This window comes from Oryctolagus cuniculus, chromosome 3 (assembly GCF_051225735.1).
Source record: "Oryctolagus cuniculus isolate XC-2025 breed Fujian yellow rabbit chromosome 3, ASM5122573v1, whole genome shotgun sequence".
Lineage (NCBI taxonomy): Eukaryota > Metazoa > Chordata > Mammalia > Lagomorpha > Leporidae > Oryctolagus > Oryctolagus cuniculus.
Genome location: NC_142869.1, coordinates 121,664,289 through 121,686,028, shown reverse-complemented (window position 1 = coordinate 121,686,028; position 21,740 = coordinate 121,664,289). Strand labels below are relative to the sequence as shown.

Below are 21,740 nucleotides of genomic sequence, written 5' to 3'. Positions count from 1 at the left end.
GGTTTTTTTGTTTTGTTTTGTTTTTTTGTTTTTTTGGTTTTTTTTTTTAGTAAACATGTTGGTTTTTAATGATCTTCCTTTAAGTATTTCCACTTAAAACAATTATAAGCATATCCCAAATAAGAAAGAGTAGGTTGACAACATAGACATAAAGATAACCTTCCGTGATGACTGGGGGAAGTTATGATACCTGAAAGTCTATTTTCAACTCCTGGAAAGTAATGAAAGTAGTTGTGATCTTCATCAGGCAAAGTGTTGGGGCCTATTATGTGTCTAACGCTGCTCTGTGGAGTTTTAGGTAAGTCGATTTAGTCTTAAGGGGCTTCCAAAAAGTTGGGGGAGCTACAACAGATATAATTATGCCACCAAACCTTTACAATTGAGTTCTTTCATCCTATTGGTTTTTGTTTTTTTTTTTTGGAAGAAAATCACTTTATTCTACTCATAAACAATAACATTACAACAGCTTGTTCAAGGAGACCAAACATCTGTCCAGCCCCAAATTCAGTATCATCTCAATGAATTTCCACACAGCAAAGATGGCCTTTCTGGACTAAGGAAGCTCTTCAAAGCAGATGACAGGCTGACCAGGCGGCTTTACACTACCGATTACATCTGTATGCCAAAGTAACTTGGTCATGAGACCCCATTTTCCGCTTCATCCCGAGCTTCTTGATTAGACTAACCCGTTTGCAATTCTGCACTGTCTCAGGACTTCATTGAAACCCTCACAGAGCTTAACGTCACTCTGGTTCTGGGCACACTCCAGAAACTGCTTTATCTCGTAGGAGCAAGGGCCAAACTGCTGCTGCTGTGCTAACTGGGCTCCCTGGGGCTCCTGGTAAGTGATGTCCGGCCTCGAGGGCTCAGCACTGCTTCCTCCACTGAAGCCCCCAGTGATGGCGTGGCCCAGCGTGTGCCCAACAGCAGAGCCCACGGCCACGCCAGCTGCAGTGGTGGCCATCTGGGCCATGAGGCCTGGCTGTCGGGGTGCCGCGGCGGGTGAGCCGACTGCAGATGGTGGGGCTGCTGCTGGCGGCTGAGCTACTGGCGCTGGCCTCGGGCGGCTCTCATCTGAGGAGCCCGGCTGGCCGGAGGGGCCATGCGGGAGGTACGGCTGCGGCTTCCACGCGGCATCTTCACGGCCAAGCTACTCCGGCGTCTCCAAGGACGAAACTCTTCATCCTATTGGGTTTTATCCACACAATCTTTGTACCATCTCTCTATTGAGTGTGCCTGAGTGCCTTAGAACATTTTTGTCCCTTGACTGATTGGTTATATCAGCAGTTTGCTGCCACCTAGTGTTCAGGACAGAGTGTCACCTATAGAACCAGGCGTTGACGGAAGGAACCAGACACTACTTGTGAACACAGCACAGAAAAAGCAAATGCACATGGGTGGAATGATAATGGCGCCAAATTAATAAGTCCATCACATGATATGCAACTCTCATTAATATGCATCTTAAATAGGACTGCATAGAGGGCTGGGGTGAGGGGTGGAAAGAGTTCCAGTTCCAAATTAAACTAGAGAATAATCCTACACATTTTCAAGTGCCCGAGTTTCAAACCTTATTGAGTTAATGATGAGAATTCTCCTAGCTCCAATCCTACTCGATAGGTTCAATTACTGCGATCACAAAGAGCTTGGTATAATTTAAGAGGGATTTACGTAGAATTGGATCTACTCTTCTGGGATACTGTAGGATACTCATTTCATAAGGTAGATTTCTCCTTATATGTTAAACCTCTTCCATCTAATGCTTTGGCTTGGCCCCAGCTATACCTGGGTCATGTGTGACTTATGAAAGCCTAGTTTTTACCAGAATGTGACACACAGTGTTTGATATCTGCTTTCACTCTGAGCCTGTTCCACTTAGAGCTGTTTTCAAGGTCAGATTCATTTTTGGGAGCCCCATGCAGAGCTGTTACATAAAGTCTGATTGATAGGAGTGAAGGTGGGCAGAAGTTATCAAAATGTGAAAACCCAGTGTTTGAAGGGGAAGGAAAGTATTCTCATTAAAGGGGTGGGAGGGCAGAACTGCCTGTGCCCACTGGATGACTGGCTGGAAGCACCAACCTCCGCTGCAGAACCCAGGAGCTGAGCCTGACATCCTGGAGGACCCGTGACCTCTGCTGACCTTTTTAGAGCATACGAATGCCACTGGTCAGAAGAGGTCCTTGTTTAGCTGCCAATCTGGTGTGAAGCAAGGTCTTGGTTGTTCGTCACCCTTTTTGTCTCACTACAGTCGTAGAAACCGTGAAGGAGCGGCCTCAACCAAGAATGAGCTACCGTGTGAGGGTGAGCAATCAGTTCACCTCTCTGGGTAACCGTCCACATCTGTGCACTGGAAATGAAGACTGCTGGTTCAGCGTCTTCACTGGCACTGGTGAAACTTCGCGCCCAGGCCCGGGCAGCTCCACAGGGGCGTCCGCTCCCGGCCAGCCGAAGGCCACAAAAGGAGACGCGCCCGAGGCCTCCCACGCAGCCTCAGCTCAGCCTGCCCAGCCCTTGAGTTCTTTATAAGTAAGATATGCTACATGAAATGTATTTCTACCTCTCAATTTTCTACTAGGCATAAGGTGAAGCCAAAATAGTTGGATGGCAGAAAAAAATTCTAAAAATATAATCATTTATAAAGTATATATAGGCGGGGCTGGCGCTGTGGCTCACTTGGCTAATCCTCCGACTGTGGGGCCGGCATTCCATAAAGGTGCCAGGTTCTAGTCCCTGTTGCTCCTCTTCCAGTCCAGTTATCTGCTGTGGCCCGGGAAGGCAGTGGAGGATGGCCCAAGTGCTTGGGCACCTGCACCCGCATGGGAGGCCAGGAAGAAGCACCTGGCTCTTGGCTTCAGATCGGCATAGTTTCAGCTGTAGCGGCCATTTGAGGAGTGAACCAATGGAAGGAAGAACTTTCTCTCTCCCACTGTCTAACTCTACCTGTCAAAAAAAAAAAAAAAGTATATATAGGCTATTCAGTGATATCTATATAATGTCACTAGTCTTCTATTTGGAGAAGCAAGGTTTTCTTTTTAACAGAAAACCCTGTAAAATGTCTTTTTCAACTTCTGAAAATTTTAAAGTTTGAACATTTTGAAATATATTTTTCAAGGAGGTCGGAGTCATGTTTTATTTTTTATTTTCTTGCATAAACATCAGATAAATGTGAAGCAAAAATTGCTCCTGCAATGTCAAAGAACAAGGAAGAGGAGGAGGAAGGTAATACCCATATATTTTTTAAAAAAAGATTTATGTATTTATTTGAAAGGGAGAGTTACAGAGAGGCAGAGTCAGAGAGAGAGAGGGGTCTTCCATCCACTGGTTCACTCCCCAGATGGCTGCAATGGCTGGAACTGAGCCAATCTGAAGACAGCTTCTTCTGATTCTCCCACAGGGGGTGGGGGTGCAGGAGCCCAAGGACTTGGGCCATCTTCTACTGCTTTCCCAGGCCATAGCAGAGAGCGGGATAGGAAGTGCAGCAGCCAGGACTCGAACCGGTGCCCATGTGGCATGCCAGCACTGCAGGTGATGGCTTTACTTGCTATGCCACAGCACTGGCCCCACCCATCCAATAATATATGCTTCTCTTTGAGTAATTAGTGTTATGGCACATTGTTGAGCTAGCGTGATCCATTTTTTCCCTTGCCTCACATCACATTTGTGACACTATTTTACTTTGAAGAATTAATTTGAAGCCATCCATTTGAGTTGTAGTGGTCAGCATACCAGCTGGCAAAGTATGAGGTTCCCAAATCCCTGGCATTTTTGGCTAAAACATAGGGAAGTTTCCTGCCTGGGCTTCCTTGATGAGATGAGATGCTCTCTTGAGTCCCATTTTATGGTTTCACTTCTTGCTCTTTGGTAATTTGTAAGGTGCAACCAGAGCTTCTGAATGTTTCAGTTGCCTTTTGGCCTGTTATGTCCACTATGAAAACTGTGACTCACATTCCTAGGCATCAGCTAGTTTTCCTAGAGTGAAGTTATTTTCTACTCCTTTTAGATAAATCTTTTTTAATATAAAAGTTTTATTTTATTGTTTAAAAAAAAAAAAAACAGAGGAGGTAGGGAGAGGATGAGAAGAGAGATCTTCAACCTGCTGGTTTAGTCCCCAAATGGCTGCAGCAGCCAGGGCTGGGCCAAGCTAAAGGTGGAGCCAGGAGCTTCCTCCTAGTTTCTCAGATGGGTGACAGGGGCCCAAAGTACTTGGGCAATCCACTCCAGGGAGCTAGATTGGAAACTGGTGCTCTAACTAGCACTCTGATATGAGATGATTGCACGGTAAGTGGTGGCTTAACCACAATGCTGACCCCCCAATTGTTCTTATAAAAAATGTCTTATCTAAAACTACTTTAATTTGCATACCTTCTTCCATTTGGAAATAATTAAGTTCTATGGCTTGCCAGCAGCTCTGCTTATGTACAGTGGCCTGATAAAATACAAGATAGCAGTTACATTTCGGTTTCAGATAAACAAAGAATTACTTAGTGTGAATGGGTCCCATGCAATATTTGTTTTGTGTATTCTCTAAAATTTATTTATAGTTGATAAGTTAAAAAGGAAAGCACAGCCAGATTGTAACTTTTAATCATGCGCACATCAAACTGTCCAGGGAAACACTTCAGTTCCATTATAAACAATTGCTTTCTAATGCACTTAAGACATTAACAATCTATCAAAAGCACAGCAAAAAAGTAAATATAAGGCATTTATGTTCATTAAAAACCACCAATTAAAGAGTGCCGTGGCAATCCATTAAAAACCAACAACAACAACAAAAAACTTTTGAGTTCAAAATTGCTTAAAATTTTTAGATTCAACTATTTTTTGGAGTTTGTTTTTTTTTTTACTCAAGTGTTTCCTGAAAAATAGTACTATTATTTGCACACAGTAAATCAATAGGTGTCAGCCACCAGCTTAACATTTGTCCAGTAAAGTACTCAGACTCAAAGGAAATAAATACACCCCACTACCATGACACTTTGCACTATTAACATGAAGCCTGCCCCAACAATCATGTCACTGGTTTTAGTAATGTAAAAATAAGTTGCTGGTTGACAAGGAGGAGAAGGAGGAGTTAAATGACGTAAAGAATCTTATTTGAGGTGCCAGTCACATACAGGCACTCAAGAGTTAACATTAAATAAAAATACAATCATGGCAATAAATTCCATCCTAGCTCCCTTCTACTTGTGCCATGATTTAAGAGAGAATAAAGGTCTCAGGATTTCTTTAGCAAACTATGTCCAAGCTGAGCTACAGACTCACGGGAGAGGACAGGAAATGGATGCCTCACTGCAAAGGCCACTGTGCCAAGTTTCTGTTCACATTCTGCTCAGAAGTTCCCATAAAATACTCTTTCCTTTCCAGGTAAAATACTAGTCAACTACATCAGATGTTTCTTCACATTTTTGAAGCTGTCACACAGGTCTTGCTAAAGCAAACCTGGCAAAAACAAAGATTTCTTCTATCTTATTTTAAAAACCAGAAATGGCAAGTTTTTTATAGCCCAGATGAACCATATTGAATTCACAATGAGTAATCAGGTTCCAACTGAAATCAAACAGCCCAAATTATCCAAAAACGCACTTATGAGAGCTCAAGCACACAAAGTAACAAGGCATAAGTGGAAAGCACGTCGAGGCTGAGTTAAAATAAATGCATGGTGTCACTGGTTATGTTTCAGTTGTGTGCTGAGCAAAGTCAACCTCTCAGCTGAGCCTGATTTCAAAATGCTCTGGGAAACTATCTGGACAAACTACATGTTAAAATTACATTCTAATATGGCCATTGGATTTTTAAAATTATTATAAACCTATGTACAATAGTGAAGTGGTACAAACACTTTTTTTGTTCCAGCTGCTAGTTAGCTATAAAAATTAACAATATGTTTTTGGGAAGAAAGTCCTATGTATCTGAAGTACAACTGGCAATGGAAACTAACAAACCAAAAGAGTCTAAGCTCTCTATCACACAAGTATAATTTAACACTCTCCATCTTCTAAGTAATTACTCACTGTTTATCTACTCATGTGACAGTGTCTGTAGTAATGTGTCAAGTAGCAAGTAAGACTGAGGCTTACTGGGCAACTGGCATAAAGTCTCATATATATTTATAGATACATTTTTAAACAAAAGAACTCTGAAATTAATGTCACTACACTCTTATTATGGACTATTAAACTACAAGGGAAAAAACTGATTTCAGAAAGCTATGCCATGTGAATTCTAGGAACCCAAGAGCCAAAATTCCAACTCTGCGTATCCTCCTAAAAAGTTGCCAAGCAGAGCTAAACCTTCGCGTTGAGGATTTCACATGTCAAATTCCAGCCTGGGATAGATCATTCTAAAGCAGAACACTTACATTTGAAATAACAGTGGCACAGGCACACTACTTGACCCTTTAGGTATTGCAGTTAAAAGCTGGTTGTGGAACCACTAGCTAAGAACCATTAAGTCTTGCTGCCACCAATGACCAAAGGCACTTGGATAATCAAAAAGTCCACACTGGGCCACATGGTATCCACACTACTGTAACAGCATAAAGAAGGGTCAGTACTCTGTGGGGCTCAGCGGGCTTGATTCTGGTATCTTCAGCTGTCAAAGACCTAACAACTGCAAACACAATTACCAATGGGAAGACAAAAAAGGCAAACCCACAGGACAAAAATGTCAACTTTCGCGATGTATATAAAAGTGATGTTAGTCTGGGCATTTCTTGTTATCTGACAACAAGGAAACAAAGATCTCTCTTGCCCAAAGTTCACTTCAACCAGTGACTTGATACCAAGAAATGTCCCCCAGCCCCTCCTGTAGATCGTTAACAGCTGTGAGACTTGTAATGCGTATTCTCTTGATGGTTTTCATCACAATCTTTACACATATTCACCCCTCTTACACAGCTCCTGCTTTCAATTAAGTGTCCCAGAATTAAGATTCTTGGATTTATATGTTGGACCAAGACATGAGGTCAAATCACATCCAGTCGGATGCCAGTCAATCCTGTAACCAGCTCTGGTTCATCACAATTTATTCACTTTTCTTTATCACAAGCCATGTGGGGTTTCAATTCTTTTTTTTATTCTTCAATTAAAAGGAATTTTAACAAGTCAACTTTTCTTAAACAAACATTTTAGCATTCTACCATTCTCTTTAAGAGCTCAGTAAATATAAACATTAGCTTTTCACATAAAATATTTAAGAAACCCTTTATAAATGTTTACACAGTTGTACTTTGCATCTCTTTGTAATCACTGAACCCAGGAAATTTAAAGTCACACAAATCCTCGCAATATTCAGAGTCATAAGCTTGAACCTTTTTAAAAAAACTTTTATTTAGTAAATATAAATTTCCAAAGTACAGTTTATGGATTACAATGGCTTTCCCCCCCCCCCATAACTTCCCTCCCATGCAACCCTCCCCTCTCCCGCTCCCTCTCCCATTCCATGCACATCAAGATTCATTTTCAATTATCTTTACATACAGAAGATCAATTTAGTATATATTCAGTAAAGATTTCATCAGTAGGCACCCCCACAGAACATAAAGTGTAAAATACTGTTTGGGTACTAGTTATAGCATTAATTCACATTGAACAACACATTAAGGACAGAGATCCTACACGAGGAGTAAGTACACAGTGACTCCTGTTGTTGACTTAACAATTTGACACTCTTGTTTAAGGCGTCAGTAATCTCCCTAGGCTCTAGTCATGAGTTGCCAAGGCTATGGAAGCCTTTTGAGTTCGCCAACTTCGATCTTATTTAGAGAAGGTCATAGACAAAGTGGAAGTTCTATCCTCCCTTCAGAGAAAGGTACCTCCTTCTTTGATGGCCTGTTCTTTCTACTGGGATCTCACTGGGAGAGATCTTTCATTTAGGGTGGTTTTTTTTTTTTTTTTTTTTTTTTTTTTTTTTTTTTTTTTTTTTTTTTTTTTGCCAGAGAGAGTGTTTTGGCTTTCCATGCCTAAAATACTCTCATGGGCTCTTCAGCCAGATCTGAATGCCTTAAGGGCTGATTCTGAGGCCACAGTGCTGTTTAGGACATCTCCCATTCTATGAGTCTGCTGTGTATCCTGCTTCCCATGTTGGATTGTTCTCTCCCTTTTTGATTCTATCAGTTAGTATTAGCAGACACTAGTCTTATTTATGTGATCCCTTTGACTCTTAGACCTATCATTATGATCAATTGTGAACTGAAATTGATCACTTGGACTAGTGAGATGGCATTGGTACATGCCACCTTGATGGGATTGTATTGGAATCCCCTGGCCCATTTCTAACTCCATCACTTGGGGCAACTCAGCTTGAGCATGTGCCAAATTGTACAACTCCTTCCTCTCTTATTCCCACTCTTATATTTAACAGGGATCACTTTTCAGTTAAATTTAAACACCTAAGAATAACTGTGTGTTAATTAAAGAGTTCAACCAATAGTATTAAGTAGAACAAAAAATACTAAAAGGGATAAAGTATTAAGTTGTTCCTCGACAGTCAGGACAAGGGCTGATCAAGTCACTGTTTCTCATAGTGTCCATTTCACTTCAACAGGTTTCCTTTTTGGTGCTCGGTTAGTTGTCACTGATCAGGGAGAACATATGACATTTGTCCCTTTGGAACTGGCTTATTTCACTCAGCATGATGTGTTCCAGATTCCTTCATTTTGTTGCAAATGATCGGATTTCATTGTTTTTGACTGCTGTATAGTATTCAATAGAGTACATGTCCCATAATTTCTTTATTCAGTCTACTGTTGCTGGGCATTTAGGTTGATTCCAGGTCTTAGCTATTGTGAATTGAGCTTCAATAAACATTAAGGTGCAGACCGCTTTTTTGTTTGCCAATTTAAGCTCCTTTTGGTAAATTCCAAGGAGTGGGATGGCTGGGTTGTATGGTAGGGTTATATTCAGGTTTCTGAGGAATCTCCAGACTGACTTCCATAGTGGCTTGACCAGTTTGCATTCCCACCAACAGTGGGTTAGTGTCCCTTTTTCCCCACATCCTCACCAGCATCTGTTGGTAGATTTCTGATTGTGAGCCATTCTAACTGGGATGAGGTGAAACCTCATTTTGGTTTTGGTTTGCATTTCCCTGATTGCTAGTCATCCTGAACATTTTTTCATGTGTCTGTTGGCCATTTGGAACAGAATATAAACACCAGAAATCAATCCAAACATCTACAACCAACTTATATTTGATCAAGGATCCAAAACCAATCCTTGGAGTAAGGACAGTCTATTCAATAAATGGTGCTGGGAAAACTGGATCTCCACGTGCAGAAGCATGAAGCAAGACCCCTACCTTACACCTTACACAAAAATCCACTCAACATGGATTAAAGACCTAAATCTACGAACCGACACTATCAAATTATTAGAGAACATTGGAGAAACCCTGCAAGATATAGGCACAGGCAAAGACTTCTTGGTAAAGACCCCGGAAACACAGGCAGTCAAAGCCAAAATTAACATTTGGGATTGCATCAAATTGAGAAGTTTCTGTACTGCAAAAGAAACAGTCAGGAAAGTGAAGACAACCGACAGAATGGGAAAAAATATTTGCAAACTATGCAACAGATAAAGGGTTAATAACCAGACTCTACAAAGAGATCAAGAAACTCCACAACATCAATACAAACAACCCACTTAAGAGATGGGCTAAGCTTGAACCTTTTAAAAACATCCTTGGTCAAAGCTTTGGAAGCCGGTAAAAATTCAGAAACGAATGAGGATTCAGAACACCATGAGCACAAACTGGTGCAACATCACAAAGCATGTTTCATCCAGAAAGAGGGTTGACAGTCAGTCAAATAAATAAATAAATAAATAAAAATAAGGGGGTGTGTGTGAGGAAGGTGATGATGAGCAAGTAAATTCTAGCTTAAAAAAAGAAAGCATGAAATCAAATTCCTTTGGAGGGGAAAAAAAAAAAAAAAAGAGTGACTTCTTTGTAGGACTTCCAGACCAGTAAGGAAGAATCCATAAGGGAGCGAACAGATCAGCCCCTACAGTCCTGGAGACGTCTCAGTCTGGGGTTAGGAAGCAGAGGGGCCTCCCTGCTGGTCCAGCTGTCGCCCCCTCCGCAGGCCCGGTGCCCCAGGGAGTCCCTCCCAGACGGCGGCGACCCGTGCCTGCGGCGCAGGGCAGAGAACACCATCCGGTGACGACTTCTTAGCGTGTAACGCGCACTAGGGACAGGGTCCTGGCCGGATTTCTAAACACTCCACTGCCACCTGTCCACTCGTCCAGACGGAAGCTCCGCGCCCGGGTCCGGGGCCGGCAGGCGGCGCCCTCGGCACCGCTCCTCACGCCCGGGGCACCAGGCAGCGGCGGAGCCTCCCCACGGGTTCCAGGTTCCCTCGCAGGCCTTGGCGCGCCCGGTGCTGCGCCGCCGCCACCAGTCTGAGGTCGCCCCACACGTGGCCGCCGACGCGGTTGCTGGGGAAGGTGGTCAGCGTCGGGGTGGCCGCCCTCCAGATCTCCCCCGGCGTGCGGCCCCCGAAGCAGGGCCCGGGCGCCGCCGCGGGCTTGGCAGGCGAGGTCTCCTCAGCAGCCGCTGCGGCGGCTTCCTCCTCCGGCGGCGGCCGCCCGGGCTCCGCGGCGCCTCCTCCTGGCCGCTGCGCGCGGAGCCGGGCGGCACTGGCGGTTCGGGCACCGGGACCGGCAGAGAGTAGCTGTGGTCTTCCTTGCTGCGCAGGATGTGCAGGGACAACTGGTGCTTGGGGCTGCAGAGGAAACTCCAGAGCTCCGTGCTGCGGGGCGTGGACACCTTGAAGGCGTCGCCCAGCGACAGTTGCGATTGCAAGTACAACCACCAACCCCTCCAGCGCCTCCCCCGCCTCCAGCGCCACCCTCCTCCCGCCCTCAGGCCGCCACACAGGGCCGGCGCCGCCCCTCTGCAATAACTGTTTTTGCTAAACCCTATCCCTAATGTCTGTATAGACTGGATCGCTGCCTCCTTCAACTCTCACAGACTCTGCTAGTTCTGTTGTTATTGAACACATTTATTTCTCCTTGTGTTGTAGTGAGTGTGAACACCTGCCTCTTCTGTGAGTCAACAATCCCTTCGAAGGACGGACTTCCTAGCTCACTGTGGCGTACAGTCAGTGTTTGTCAATGCCGTGTGTTTATAGGAAATTCATTCTCATATTCTTCAATTTTTGTGCTCACCATTGCTTTCTGTATTCCACTCCTTTCTTAAAGGTTCAAGTTCCTTCTTCCTGAAGAAAATTCAGTATTTTTTTCAACATGAGGGTCTTTGAGAAATAAGTCTTCCCAGTCTTTGAGTATAAATGCCTTTCTTTGACCCAGAGTCCTGAGAGAATTTATCTGGGTGTGAAATTCTAGACTGACAGTTGCTAATCGTTGGATTTTTTTCCCCCTCAGCACCTCACTTCTTTAGCATCTTCTCATATTGATGGTTGTTAATTGTCACAAATCTGCTACCTGTCATATAGCTGTTCCTTCCCTGTATATGTGTGACTGTTTTCCTCTGGTGTCTTTTTAGGTTTTTCTGGTTTTATTTATTTATTATTTTTTATTTTTTCCCCCTCTGTATCACCACAGGCACAGCTTGAAGTACCAAAGTGTGGATTTATCTTTCTTTATTCTGCTTGGTTAGCTGACCCACACTTTGAGGGACGGGTACTTCCTTCAGTTATTTTCAGTACACTTTCTATTCTCCATTTTGTTCCACGGAAAACCTGTTAGAAAGATGTTAGAATTTCTCAGTCTATGACTTTTAACTGTTCCTTCACTTTTACTTTAAAAATTTTGCAAAATACACATGTTCTCCTCCTGTTTTAAGGCTTCCATCTTTTTCCTTGAGGTCTGAATATCACCTGATTTAGAACTTTTAAAAATTGTTCTAACTCCCTTCAGAATACTTAAGACAAGTTTTCCATGAAATCGTCTCCTACACTGTTGGCAGGAGTGCCGGCAGGAGGAGTGTGTGGTTCCAATTGCTGAGGTCTTCCCAGTTCTTCTTTTGCCCGATCCTTTAGAAATAGCCCAGCTCCCATGTTGCAGTTCCTTGTGTGGCAGCTCTGTGTGTTATAACCTCTCCTCTTCCTTTGGTTCACAGCTTCTCCTCTCTGCCAGGTTAGTCGAGGTGCATGGCAGCTCCTCTTCCCTGCTAGGTTCTCTGTTTCATAACCATGGAGTAGGAGGCACATGGACAAGGAAGACTGAGCAAAACAAAGGAAGTTCATTGAAATAGGCAGTGAGAGCTCCCAGCGAAACAGCAACTATCCCAGAAGTGTGCCAGCCAGGAATGCCTGACTTAGGATGTTTATGTCTCCAAATGAGGAAGTTTACCCAGTTGGTTAAGGTATATGCTAATGAGGATTTCTGTGTGAATCAATCAGTGAGTCAGCAGAGCCTGAATGTGATTGGTTTGGCCAGGAACCTATCAGCAGTGGCCTAACTTGGAGTTCATGTCATGGAGGGAAGTTAGAAGTGTGCTCAACCTGGAGTGGGCAGAATGTCCTAAACATACAACGTTTGAAGGTTATGTAATATATGTTTCTCCTGTCTGTCTGGGCTCCTGGGTGGTTATACCATCCATGCTTCTTCCTTTCCTTTCCAGGAGTTCCTGGAGTCCCAGTCAGCATTGCACGGGGTTTCTGAAGTGACTGGAATTTTTGAGAAAGGTTGTAATATTTGGAATGGAGCAAGTTGTCGGAGCTTCATCATCTCATTTCCCCTTCTTCTACATCCATTCCTTTTTCTCTGTCCTCCACGGACTTCTGACCCAAGGTGCTTTCCTGCTCATTGGTACTGAAAACAGTGACACTGTCCAGGTTAAGCTGACTCTGCGAGACCTGGTTTCTCAGGTAAAGGGAAAAGCTTGTCTTAAACAGTTGCATTCGCCCACAGAAGACTGTATTCTGGGATTTAGATCATCTTCTTAGGCGCTCATCACACATGCACAGTAGATAATTTTTCCCAGAATAGAATGCTTTTAATTTTCAAGTAGCAACATTTATTTTTCACAAAAGGGAATATTGTGTCACAGTGATCCAAAGAATGGCAATACAAAACATCTCCCAACAATGCAAAAGGTATAGATGTGATGCCAATACCTTCAGTTTCTCCCCCAATAATGAAAATGTTAGCTGAAACATTTTCACATGATGACTGCTTTTATAATTTCTTCTTCTAGAACAACTCGGAAAGCTTCGTCAAGGATGTGGGTTTTGTTTTTGTTTTTGTTTCTGCTTTTGCTGCCAAGTAGCTGCTCAACAATGGCTTGATATTTTTGCTGTGCAAGGCCTTGCTGATAAGTTTCAAAAAACCATGTCTGTGCTTGGAGCAAACTGAAGAGGGGTGGCGTCAGAGACCTCTTCATGGCTGTGCATGTCCACCACAGTGCTGTGGCACCTGCCAATCATAAGTGTGAATTTAAAAAAAAAAAAAACTAAACTTAGCATTCTATATTGGTTCAGACTAGCCTCTTACTTAAAATACTGTCACTGAAAATTCTGTGAACTTCTTTTCAGCTCTATTAATTTGATTTCAGTAGCATTAACCAAATTGAAATGATTTATTTGTATTCAGTTGATGTAACATAGAATCTTAGAGTCCTTGAGCTGGCATTGTGGTGGAGGAAATGAAGCTGACACCTGCAATACTGCATGCCATGAATGCAGGTTCAAGTCCCAGCTGCTCCAGTTCCAATCCAGCTCCCTGGTAATGCTCCTGGAAAAGCATCAGGGGATGGCCCGAGTGTTTGGGCCCCTGCCATCTACATGGGAGACTTGGATGGAGTTCCAGGCTCCTGGCTTTGGCCTGACCCAACCCTGGCCATTGCAGCCATTTGAGGGATGAACCAGAGGATGGAAGATCTCTCTCTCTCTCTCTAGCTCTGCCTTTAAAATAAATAAATAAATCTTTTTTTAAAGGAATCTTATAGTCCTTATTTGTCAGGAAGTCCGTCTAGCATACTTGCTAGGGCTTTGAAACCCCTTAGTCTCATCTAATGTAAATTCCTAATTTAGTGTTGATAATGTTGGTGCAAATAGAAGGAAAAATCTGATAACAAATGATGGTGTGTTTACATTTATGTAGCTGGCTAGGACTACATATGTTTTATTGACTGATGTATATTCATACCATGATGATCAGGTTGTTAAATGTGTACTTTTAATAGTAGTAGTGGGCAGTTGTTTTTTTTTTTTTTTTTAAGATTTGTCTCTATCCTATCTTTATTTGAGAGGTAGAGTTACAGAGAGTGAGAGGGAGAGACAGAGAGAAAGGTCTTCCTTCTGGTGGTTCACTCCCCAGATGCCCGAAACGGCCGGAGTTGTGCCAATCTGAAGCCAGAAGTCAGGTGCTTCTTCTTGGTCTTCCATGAGGCTGCAGGGGCCCAAGGACTTGGGCCATCTTCTACTGCTTTCCCAGGCCATAGCAGAGAGCTGGATTAGAAGAGGAGCAGCCGGGACTAGAACCGGCGCCCATATGGGATGCCAGCACCACAGGAAGAGGATTAACCTCATGCACCGTGGCTCCAGCCCCAAGTAGTGGGCGTTTTGCATATACTATTGTCGCTCCCCGTCTTCGTGGAGGAACGACACAGGACCCTGCGCTGTTCTTTCGTCTGCTCGGCCCTCCCCGGGTTTGCTGCTGGTTCTTCCCGGGTTGGCTACTGTCCCTTCCACCTCCGTGGAAGGGCAGTTCCCCCTGCCACATTCCCCACTTCCGCGGGGGAGCGGCACACCGCCGGCCGGCTCTCTCGGGGGCTGCACAGGTGTTCCCCTTAGATGTTCCTGGTGCATGCCCTCTCTCTCCTCCTTTATAGTCCTCTTCCGCCAATCCCAACTCTGCTACCCACACGCCGAGTATGCTGCTCTCCTCCAATCAGGAGCAGGTCCCACAGTTTATTGGTTGAACTGGAGGCAGCTGTGTAGAAGCTGTTTCCCTTCTCAAAGCCATATTGTGGGAAAGCAGATGCATAGAATAAGTCTTAATTCTAGTAACTTAGTCTAGTCCGAGTTGCTCCCAGTTGCTCCCCACAACTATTTCATTTAAACCTCCATAAAACCTTTTTTAAAAATTATTTATTTATTTATTTATTTATTGATAAGCAGAGTTAGACAGTGAGAGAGAGAGAGAGAGAGAGAGAGAGAGAGAGAGAGAGAGAGAGAGAGAGAAAGGTCTTCTTTTTTCTGTTGGTTCACCCCCAAGTGACCTCTGCCAGCGCATTGCAGTGGCAGTGTCACTTACCACACTCACACGTCCAAGGATTAGGCAAGGCATTTTTTAGGTGGCCATTATTCTGCCCACCACAGTGACTATTTCTCTAGAATTTTAGAGAATTAGCTTACACTAACATGATTATATTTATTTTGCATATAGCATCAAGGTTTTTGTTTTAAAAATAAAGAGACTGGAAATTCTTAGACATTATGAATCAGGTCATAAAGGTTCCTAGAATGAGGGATTAACTATGGATATAGAAGAAGGAAAGATCTAAAATAGATAAGGAAACCAGTAAACCCTATAAATGTAATATAAATGTAAACAATTATAAATGATACAGGAGCAATGCAGATGCCTATTTTACCTAGTTACCGAAGAATATAGTGTCAAACATCGACTGTAAAAAGCCATTCAAATATAGATATTTTCCTGAAGGCATTGTCTATTTATATGCAAGATAATCTATTCTGCACACTATTGGATTCATTTTGTTTGAAATTAAATAAAATTATTTTCCAACATGAAAAGAACCACAAAGGAGTTTAATTTCCCATTTTACCCAACTATTAATCAGAATAAAATTAATGAATAGTACAGACTTTCAGAGAGTCTACTGTTTTTTGGGTATTATGCTAGACCCTAAAGATACACATATAGTCCCATTACATTCCATGCCTGCAGGAAACTGGGAGACATATAAGCAAATAAATTATAATATTGTGCAGCAAGGGCAAAAGGCGAGGTGAGCACAGGTGGAAGGAATAATGTACGCTGTGAAGTAGCAAGGAAGATTTTCCTGGTGGAAGGATAGATAAATCTCCATGGGGGTAGGGTGGAAGGAAAGCTAAGCCAGCAGCATGAACTAAAGAAACAAGTGTGAAAAGCACAGGGTACTTGGGGAAGAGCAAGTCTGAGTGGAAGGTGAAGAATGAGGGGCAAGGACCCAGGAGGTCAGCAGGGTCAGAGCCTGTCAGGCCATATTGCTGATTCTATGGGAAGGAAGCAACAGCAAAAGCTTTTTGATCAGGGAAAACACATGAATGACTTGTAATTTCCAAAGATTATGTTGGCCGCACAGGGGAGACTAACCAGGTGGGAGGTTAGCTACAGGCTGGAAAACCAGCCTAAACTACAGCAGTGGCAATGACAAAGTAGTGCAAAGATGAGAGAGATTCTGCAGTAAGGCACATCACAGGGACTTCACACGTAATTCAATGTGTGGTTGTGGGGAAGAAAGGGGAAGGGGAAGCTAAGGAAATATTGAGAGTTACTTGAAAATCTTTGACATCGGAGGAAAATCTGGATAAATTAGAGAATGAAGGAAACCAAGGGGTAATGCTATGATTTGGCCTCTTCTTGCCCACACTTTGGTTATGCTCCTCTGAGAGTCTTCTTACCCACTTTGGCCCAGTATTATATGAATGAAATGCATAGTTTGTGTTTCTTAAATAAAAGGTTTCTAGAAAAAAAGTAAAATCAAAGTAAACCTTCTTAAAGTCCAGTTTTTGCAGGAATCCTGCCAAGTCATTTTAGAAAGAATCTCCCACCCTTGATAAGAAATCGCATGCATATGCTTTCAGCAAGAATCGTTTTGCGTTGGTTTATCAAGAATGTCCCGCACCACGGATGTCACGTTAGTAGCTTTCTACCTACTGAGCACTTGCTGTGCTGATGGACTGTGAATCCCAGCTTGTCTTTGTTGTATTGGATCTGAGGCTGATCGCCATCCCCTGTGGTGGTAGTCTTGCCATCTGTTCCAACACTTCCGAATTGGGTTCCTTTGCCATTTTAACAGGGGTCAGAAGCACTTTTTTCTTTACGGAGAGAAATCTCTCTCTCAAGATCTCCTTTAAGGTGTAATTTGGCCACACATCTTTCATTTGGCCGGCTTAGACACTGAGGGGGTTTGCCAGGCATTATGATGTACACAATTCAGCCACTTGTGCCACAAGACCCTAGCAAGCTGGCTCCCCAGCCTCGATTTCAAAAAACTTGTACTGACAGTCTAGCACCCACGATGTTTGGAAACTCATACATTTCCCTGCCTTGAGGACTTCACAGAAATCGCACGGGTGCGCGTGCGCGTGGTGGTGGGGGGTGTCTGATGTTTTGACACTCAGGAGAAGTTGTGGAATGCTGGTATAATCTTGAAGATGAAGACTAGCTAAAATTACTTTTCTACTTTCCTCACTTCAACATAATTGCAAGGTCACTTAAATAGAGAAGCTGTTGCAACTCTCTAAATTCACCGCTGTAGCTGAAAAGCTGCCCTTAACAACATGCAAAGGAATGGCATGGCTGTGTTGTAATAAAACCTTTTCTTGGCCATACTGAAGTCTGAATGTCATGTCATCGCCACGTATCCCCAAACATACTCCCCCCCTCCCCTTTTTTAACCACTGAAAAATGTGAACAATCAGTCTTAGCTCAGAGCTTTTCAGAAACACGCGGGGCTGGCTGATCTGGTCCACATAAAACGTCGGAAGTAATTTAAGCAAAGAGTATTAAGTGTGAAGCCACTTGTGACAGTCTGTGCTAACTTCCGACACGCTAAAAGGTGTGAGAGGGCTTTCGTGCCACATTTGGTCCGGATGGCCATGCCCAGGAGAGGCTGGGCGAGGTGTCGCTAGGAACCGGGACAGCAGCGTGGGGGACCCTGCTGTCCACCTCCCGGAGGGCCGTGCGTCACTTCCGCTGCGGGCGGGGCGGGGCCGAGTGGATGGTGCCCTGGCTCCAGCGCCCAGGTTTGTGTGGGAAGCTCAGCTGATGCGGGCCAGCTGGGGAGGACGTCAGTGCCTGGAAGAGTCGACCGCCGCTGCCACCAGTGACCGCGGCCTGCATCGCGGTTAGTGACCGTGAGAGGACAGGAGCGGGATGATGGGAGGCCAGCTGGTTGTTCTGGGCGCCTGTCTGGGGCCACTTCCAGAATAAGACGGTGGGGTGGAGAAGTGTCTGGCGTGGGGGAGGTCCCGGGACCGAGCTTGCGAGTCTGGGGCGGATGGGTGCGCAGTCCGTCGGCTCTCTTCTCGGGGGCTGTCGCTGCCCGAGACGCGCAGGCTGTCCGGGTTCCTCATGCTGCGCCCCGTGGCTCCTGCGCCAGCGCTGGCCCTCCCAGCCCAGTCCCTCCTGGAGTCGCCGTCAGAGCGGTTTCCCTGTTCTCCATCACTCTCAGCCGCGTCTGTGTGCGCCTGTGCTTCTGCTGCTTGGTGTTTTTATTCATCAGCGATTTCTTTTTGGCTCCGCCCACAATCGACTCTGTCCCTGCCTTAAGCGATTTAGGTGGGTTGAAGTGTGAGCGCTTTCAAAGGCGAAGCTGCAGGAATCAGGGAGTCGCCGTGCTTCCAGTCCTGGGTCGGTTCTGCCTGCGTGCTGGGAGGACCCTGGGACAAGGAGAGCTTGAAAAGCTTAGGTGTGGCGTGGGGACTGCCGCAGAATCCCATGCAGTTTCCGTTGACGTTTGTATCCAGGTTCTGTAGTCCTAACTTTTGAAACTTTTACAAGGACTCAAGTGTTTTTGCAATGGATCAAGAAAATAACGTTATGCCATATTAACATTGTACTAGTAACGCAGTATCATATGAAGAATTTTTATACCTGGGGATTTTAAAAAATATATACTCAGCACGGAACTGACAGCTTATGCCTTGGAAGGATGTCAGATCAAGCCCACTGTTGTCGTTTTGTAAAATCGCTTATGCAGACTAGTTGTCCTTTCAATAGAAGGTTATCCTACTTCATAATTTTTATTAATGAAATGTCTTTTTTTAAAAAGATTTATTTATTTCTTTGAAAGAGTTACAGAGAGAGGAGAGGCAGAGAGATAGAGAGAGGTCTTCTATCCTCTGTTTCACTCCCCAGTTGGCCGTAATGGCCGGAGCTGTGCTGATCAGGAGCCAGGAGCTTCCTCTGGGTCTCCACTGCAGGTGCAGGTGCCCAAGCACTTGGGCCATCTTCTACTGCTTTCCCAGGCCATAGCAGAGAGCTGGATCAGAAGAGGAGCAGCCGGGACTAGAACCGGCACCCATATGGGATGCCGGCACTTCAGGCCAGGGCGTTAACTCGCTGCGCCACAGCGCAAGCCCCAAAATGTCTTCTTAATGTTGATCCTGTTCTTCTATTTCTGTCTGAGATCTAAGTTAAAATCTTAGAAACACCATCCTTTGGTGAGTGAGGTGGAATGAAAGGAACAGTGCCTCTTAGTTTCCAAGTTCACTTGTTTCCCACGCAGAGTTGGTGCAAGAACAGTCTGTACTTCGGGTAGTTTCTCTCCAGTGAAGACAGGGATTGTGCAGAGGCTGGGCATTGCTTCACTTGGGTGGGATGTATATTTGTAAAAAGGTCAGAGTTAGAACACCTGGCCTTTGAGACCTCTCTGTCCAGAGATTTCTTAGCTCTAACTGCCTCTCCTGTCTCATGGGTCTTATTGTGTTCGTTATGCATTATTCTGGGAAGCAGCACCGTCCTGATTTGGTTTCCAGCGTGCCGACCTTCTGGCATATCTTCTCTCCTGTGCTGTAGTTTTCTTGGAAGGCTTTTCTCCTTTTGCCTAACTCTGGATCGTACTCAAAGCTCTATCCGTGTCCTCTATTAGTCAGCATCTTAACACAGGAAACCCAACGTCTGTGAATATCCTAAAATGTCATGGAAAATACAGTGTTTTTTTTTTTCCAAATAATCATTTTTCACCGAAGAGGTGCTTTTATCAGATGCCATGATCCCCAAATACTCAAGTGTTATTACTGCAAACTGTCCTTCCTTAAGTCCAGCCAGCCTTCCTCACTGTGTTGCTAACTTAACATGTAAATCCACATTCTGTTACATTGCCATTTAAGTGTCCCACCCTTACTTCTTCCTGGAAATCCAAAAGAAAATCTACTTTGCCTCTCCAATTAACTCCTTCCTGGATTCTTTATAGTCACAGGTGACATTCTCCCCATGTCTGATTCAAATCCTCCCAGTGGGCCCGTGCTGTGGCATAGAGGGTAAAGCCGCCGCCTGCAGTGCTGGCATCCCTTATGGGTGCTGGTTCCTGTCCTGGCTGCTCCACTTCTGATCAAGCTCTCTGCTATGCCCTGGGAAAGCAGTAGAAGATGGCCCAAGTCCTCGGGCACCTGTACCCATGTGGGAAGACCCGGAGGAAGCTCCTGTCTCCTGGCTTTAGATCAGATCGGCACAGCTCCAGCCTTTGTGGCCAGTGGATGGAGGATAGATTCTCTCTCTCTTTTTCTCCCTCTGGCTCTCTCTCTCTCTCCCTCCCTCCCCTTCTCTCTCTGTGTAACTCTAACTTTGAAATAAATGAATCTTAAAAAAAAAAAAAAAACAGATGAAACCTCACAGTTCTCATGTGCCCTCTCTTTCCTTACAGCATCCTTGGTTGCCTGCTTTCAAAATGTGCCTCAGTGTGGCCCTCCTCTCCAACTGGCCTGTTAATTCAGGTGCTTGTCACTTCTGTCCTGTGAAGTCATTAAGTGGCATCTTCTGGGAATTCATTCTTTCCATCCTCAACTGGGTCTCCACTGGCAATCCCCTTAATCTCTCAGGCTAAAATTCCATTCCTTTCCCTGCTGTTTGGGCCAACCTCTGCATTCTGTATATTCCTCCCTTGCATTTTTGACAGTTCTGTCTGTCTTGCTCTTCCTCTCAGTCCTTGGTGGTACCTCTTAACTATTCATTCTTCCCCGTATCTGTTTACAGTCTAACTTTGGTTGTGGCTGACTTTACTCTCAAAACACTTACCTTCCATTTACTTGTGTTGTGATTTGGGAGCAGTTAATCTCATTGATTTTGTTGATCCTCTCTATGTTTGAAAACTTTTGCTCAATAGTTGTAGTTTCTGAGAGAGGAATACTGAAGTCTCTCATCATCACCAAGAAATTCTCTAATCTCCCTGTAATAGTTTCCATTTTGGCCGCATACACTGTATTTCAGTGTATTTCACACTGTATTTCAGATCAATGGTACATTCATCATCAGTCATGATGGTTGCATCTCATTGGAAGGAAGCAATGTAAACATTTTACCACAGTCAAGGCTGACATTGTGCTGTCTTCTGCCTGAGCCTTGCACCCATTTCTCTGATTCTTCCCTCCCTTACTTCCCTTCATCCACCTTTTCATTCTTGCTCTTCCTGAGTATAGAAAGCTCATTTCTTGCTCTGAAGTGTTGATTGCTTTTTTTCTCTGTCTAGAATGCCTTTTATTTTCCCCTCAGATTCTTTTAATAATTTCCCTCCTTGGTTCATTCAAGTCTCCACCAAAATGTCAACTGATTTCTTCCTCTGACCACACGATCTAAAAAGCACTCTGGGTGCAGGCAGCTGGCATAGCAGTTAAACTGACCCTTGGGAAGGTTGCATCCCATACCATAGGTGTCTATGTTAGTCTCAGCTCTATTTCCAATTCCACCTTCCTGTTAATGCACGCCTGGGAAGCAAAAGGTGATGACCCAAGTTCTTTGTGTCCCTGCCACCCACAAGGGAGACCTGAATTGAGTTCTTGTCTCTCAACTTTAGTCTGCATGAGTTCTGGCCGAAGCCAGGAGCCAGGA

At 44.3% G+C, this 21,740-nt stretch overlaps 1 protein-coding gene, 1 long non-coding RNA gene and 1 pseudogene across 3 annotated transcripts in view; 1 reads left to right on the top strand and 2 right to left on the bottom strand.

Moving 5' to 3' along the window:
- Positions 1 to 401: 401 nt before the first annotated feature.
- Positions 402 to 1,208, bottom strand: LOC100342544 (coiled-coil-helix-coiled-coil-helix domain-containing protein 2). Its single transcript, XM_089328384.1, is given in 2 exon segments — positions 402 to 1,065; positions 1,068 to 1,208. Coding segments are annotated over 2 exon segments (459 nt in total). The 5' UTR covers positions 1,138 to 1,208; the 3' UTR covers positions 402 to 676.
- Positions 402 to 12,862, bottom strand: LOC149127484 (coiled-coil domain-containing protein 71L-like; annotated as a pseudogene). Its single transcript, XR_016231132.1, has 2 exons — positions 12,710 to 12,862; positions 402 to 10,953 (listed from the first exon to the last, which is right to left on the bottom strand). The product of XR_016231132.1 is annotated as a coiled-coil domain-containing protein 71L-like (transcript).
- Positions 12,863 to 15,840: 2,978 nt separating this feature from the next.
- Positions 15,841 to 21,740, top strand: part of LOC138849018 (uncharacterized) — a 33,814-nt gene continuing 27,914 nt past the window's right edge. Inside the window, exon 1 of the long non-coding RNA XR_016230895.1 lies at positions 15,841 to 18,039. This is a non-coding gene — a long non-coding RNA (uncharacterized LOC138849018). The remainder of the gene's footprint in view (positions 18,040 to 21,740) is intronic.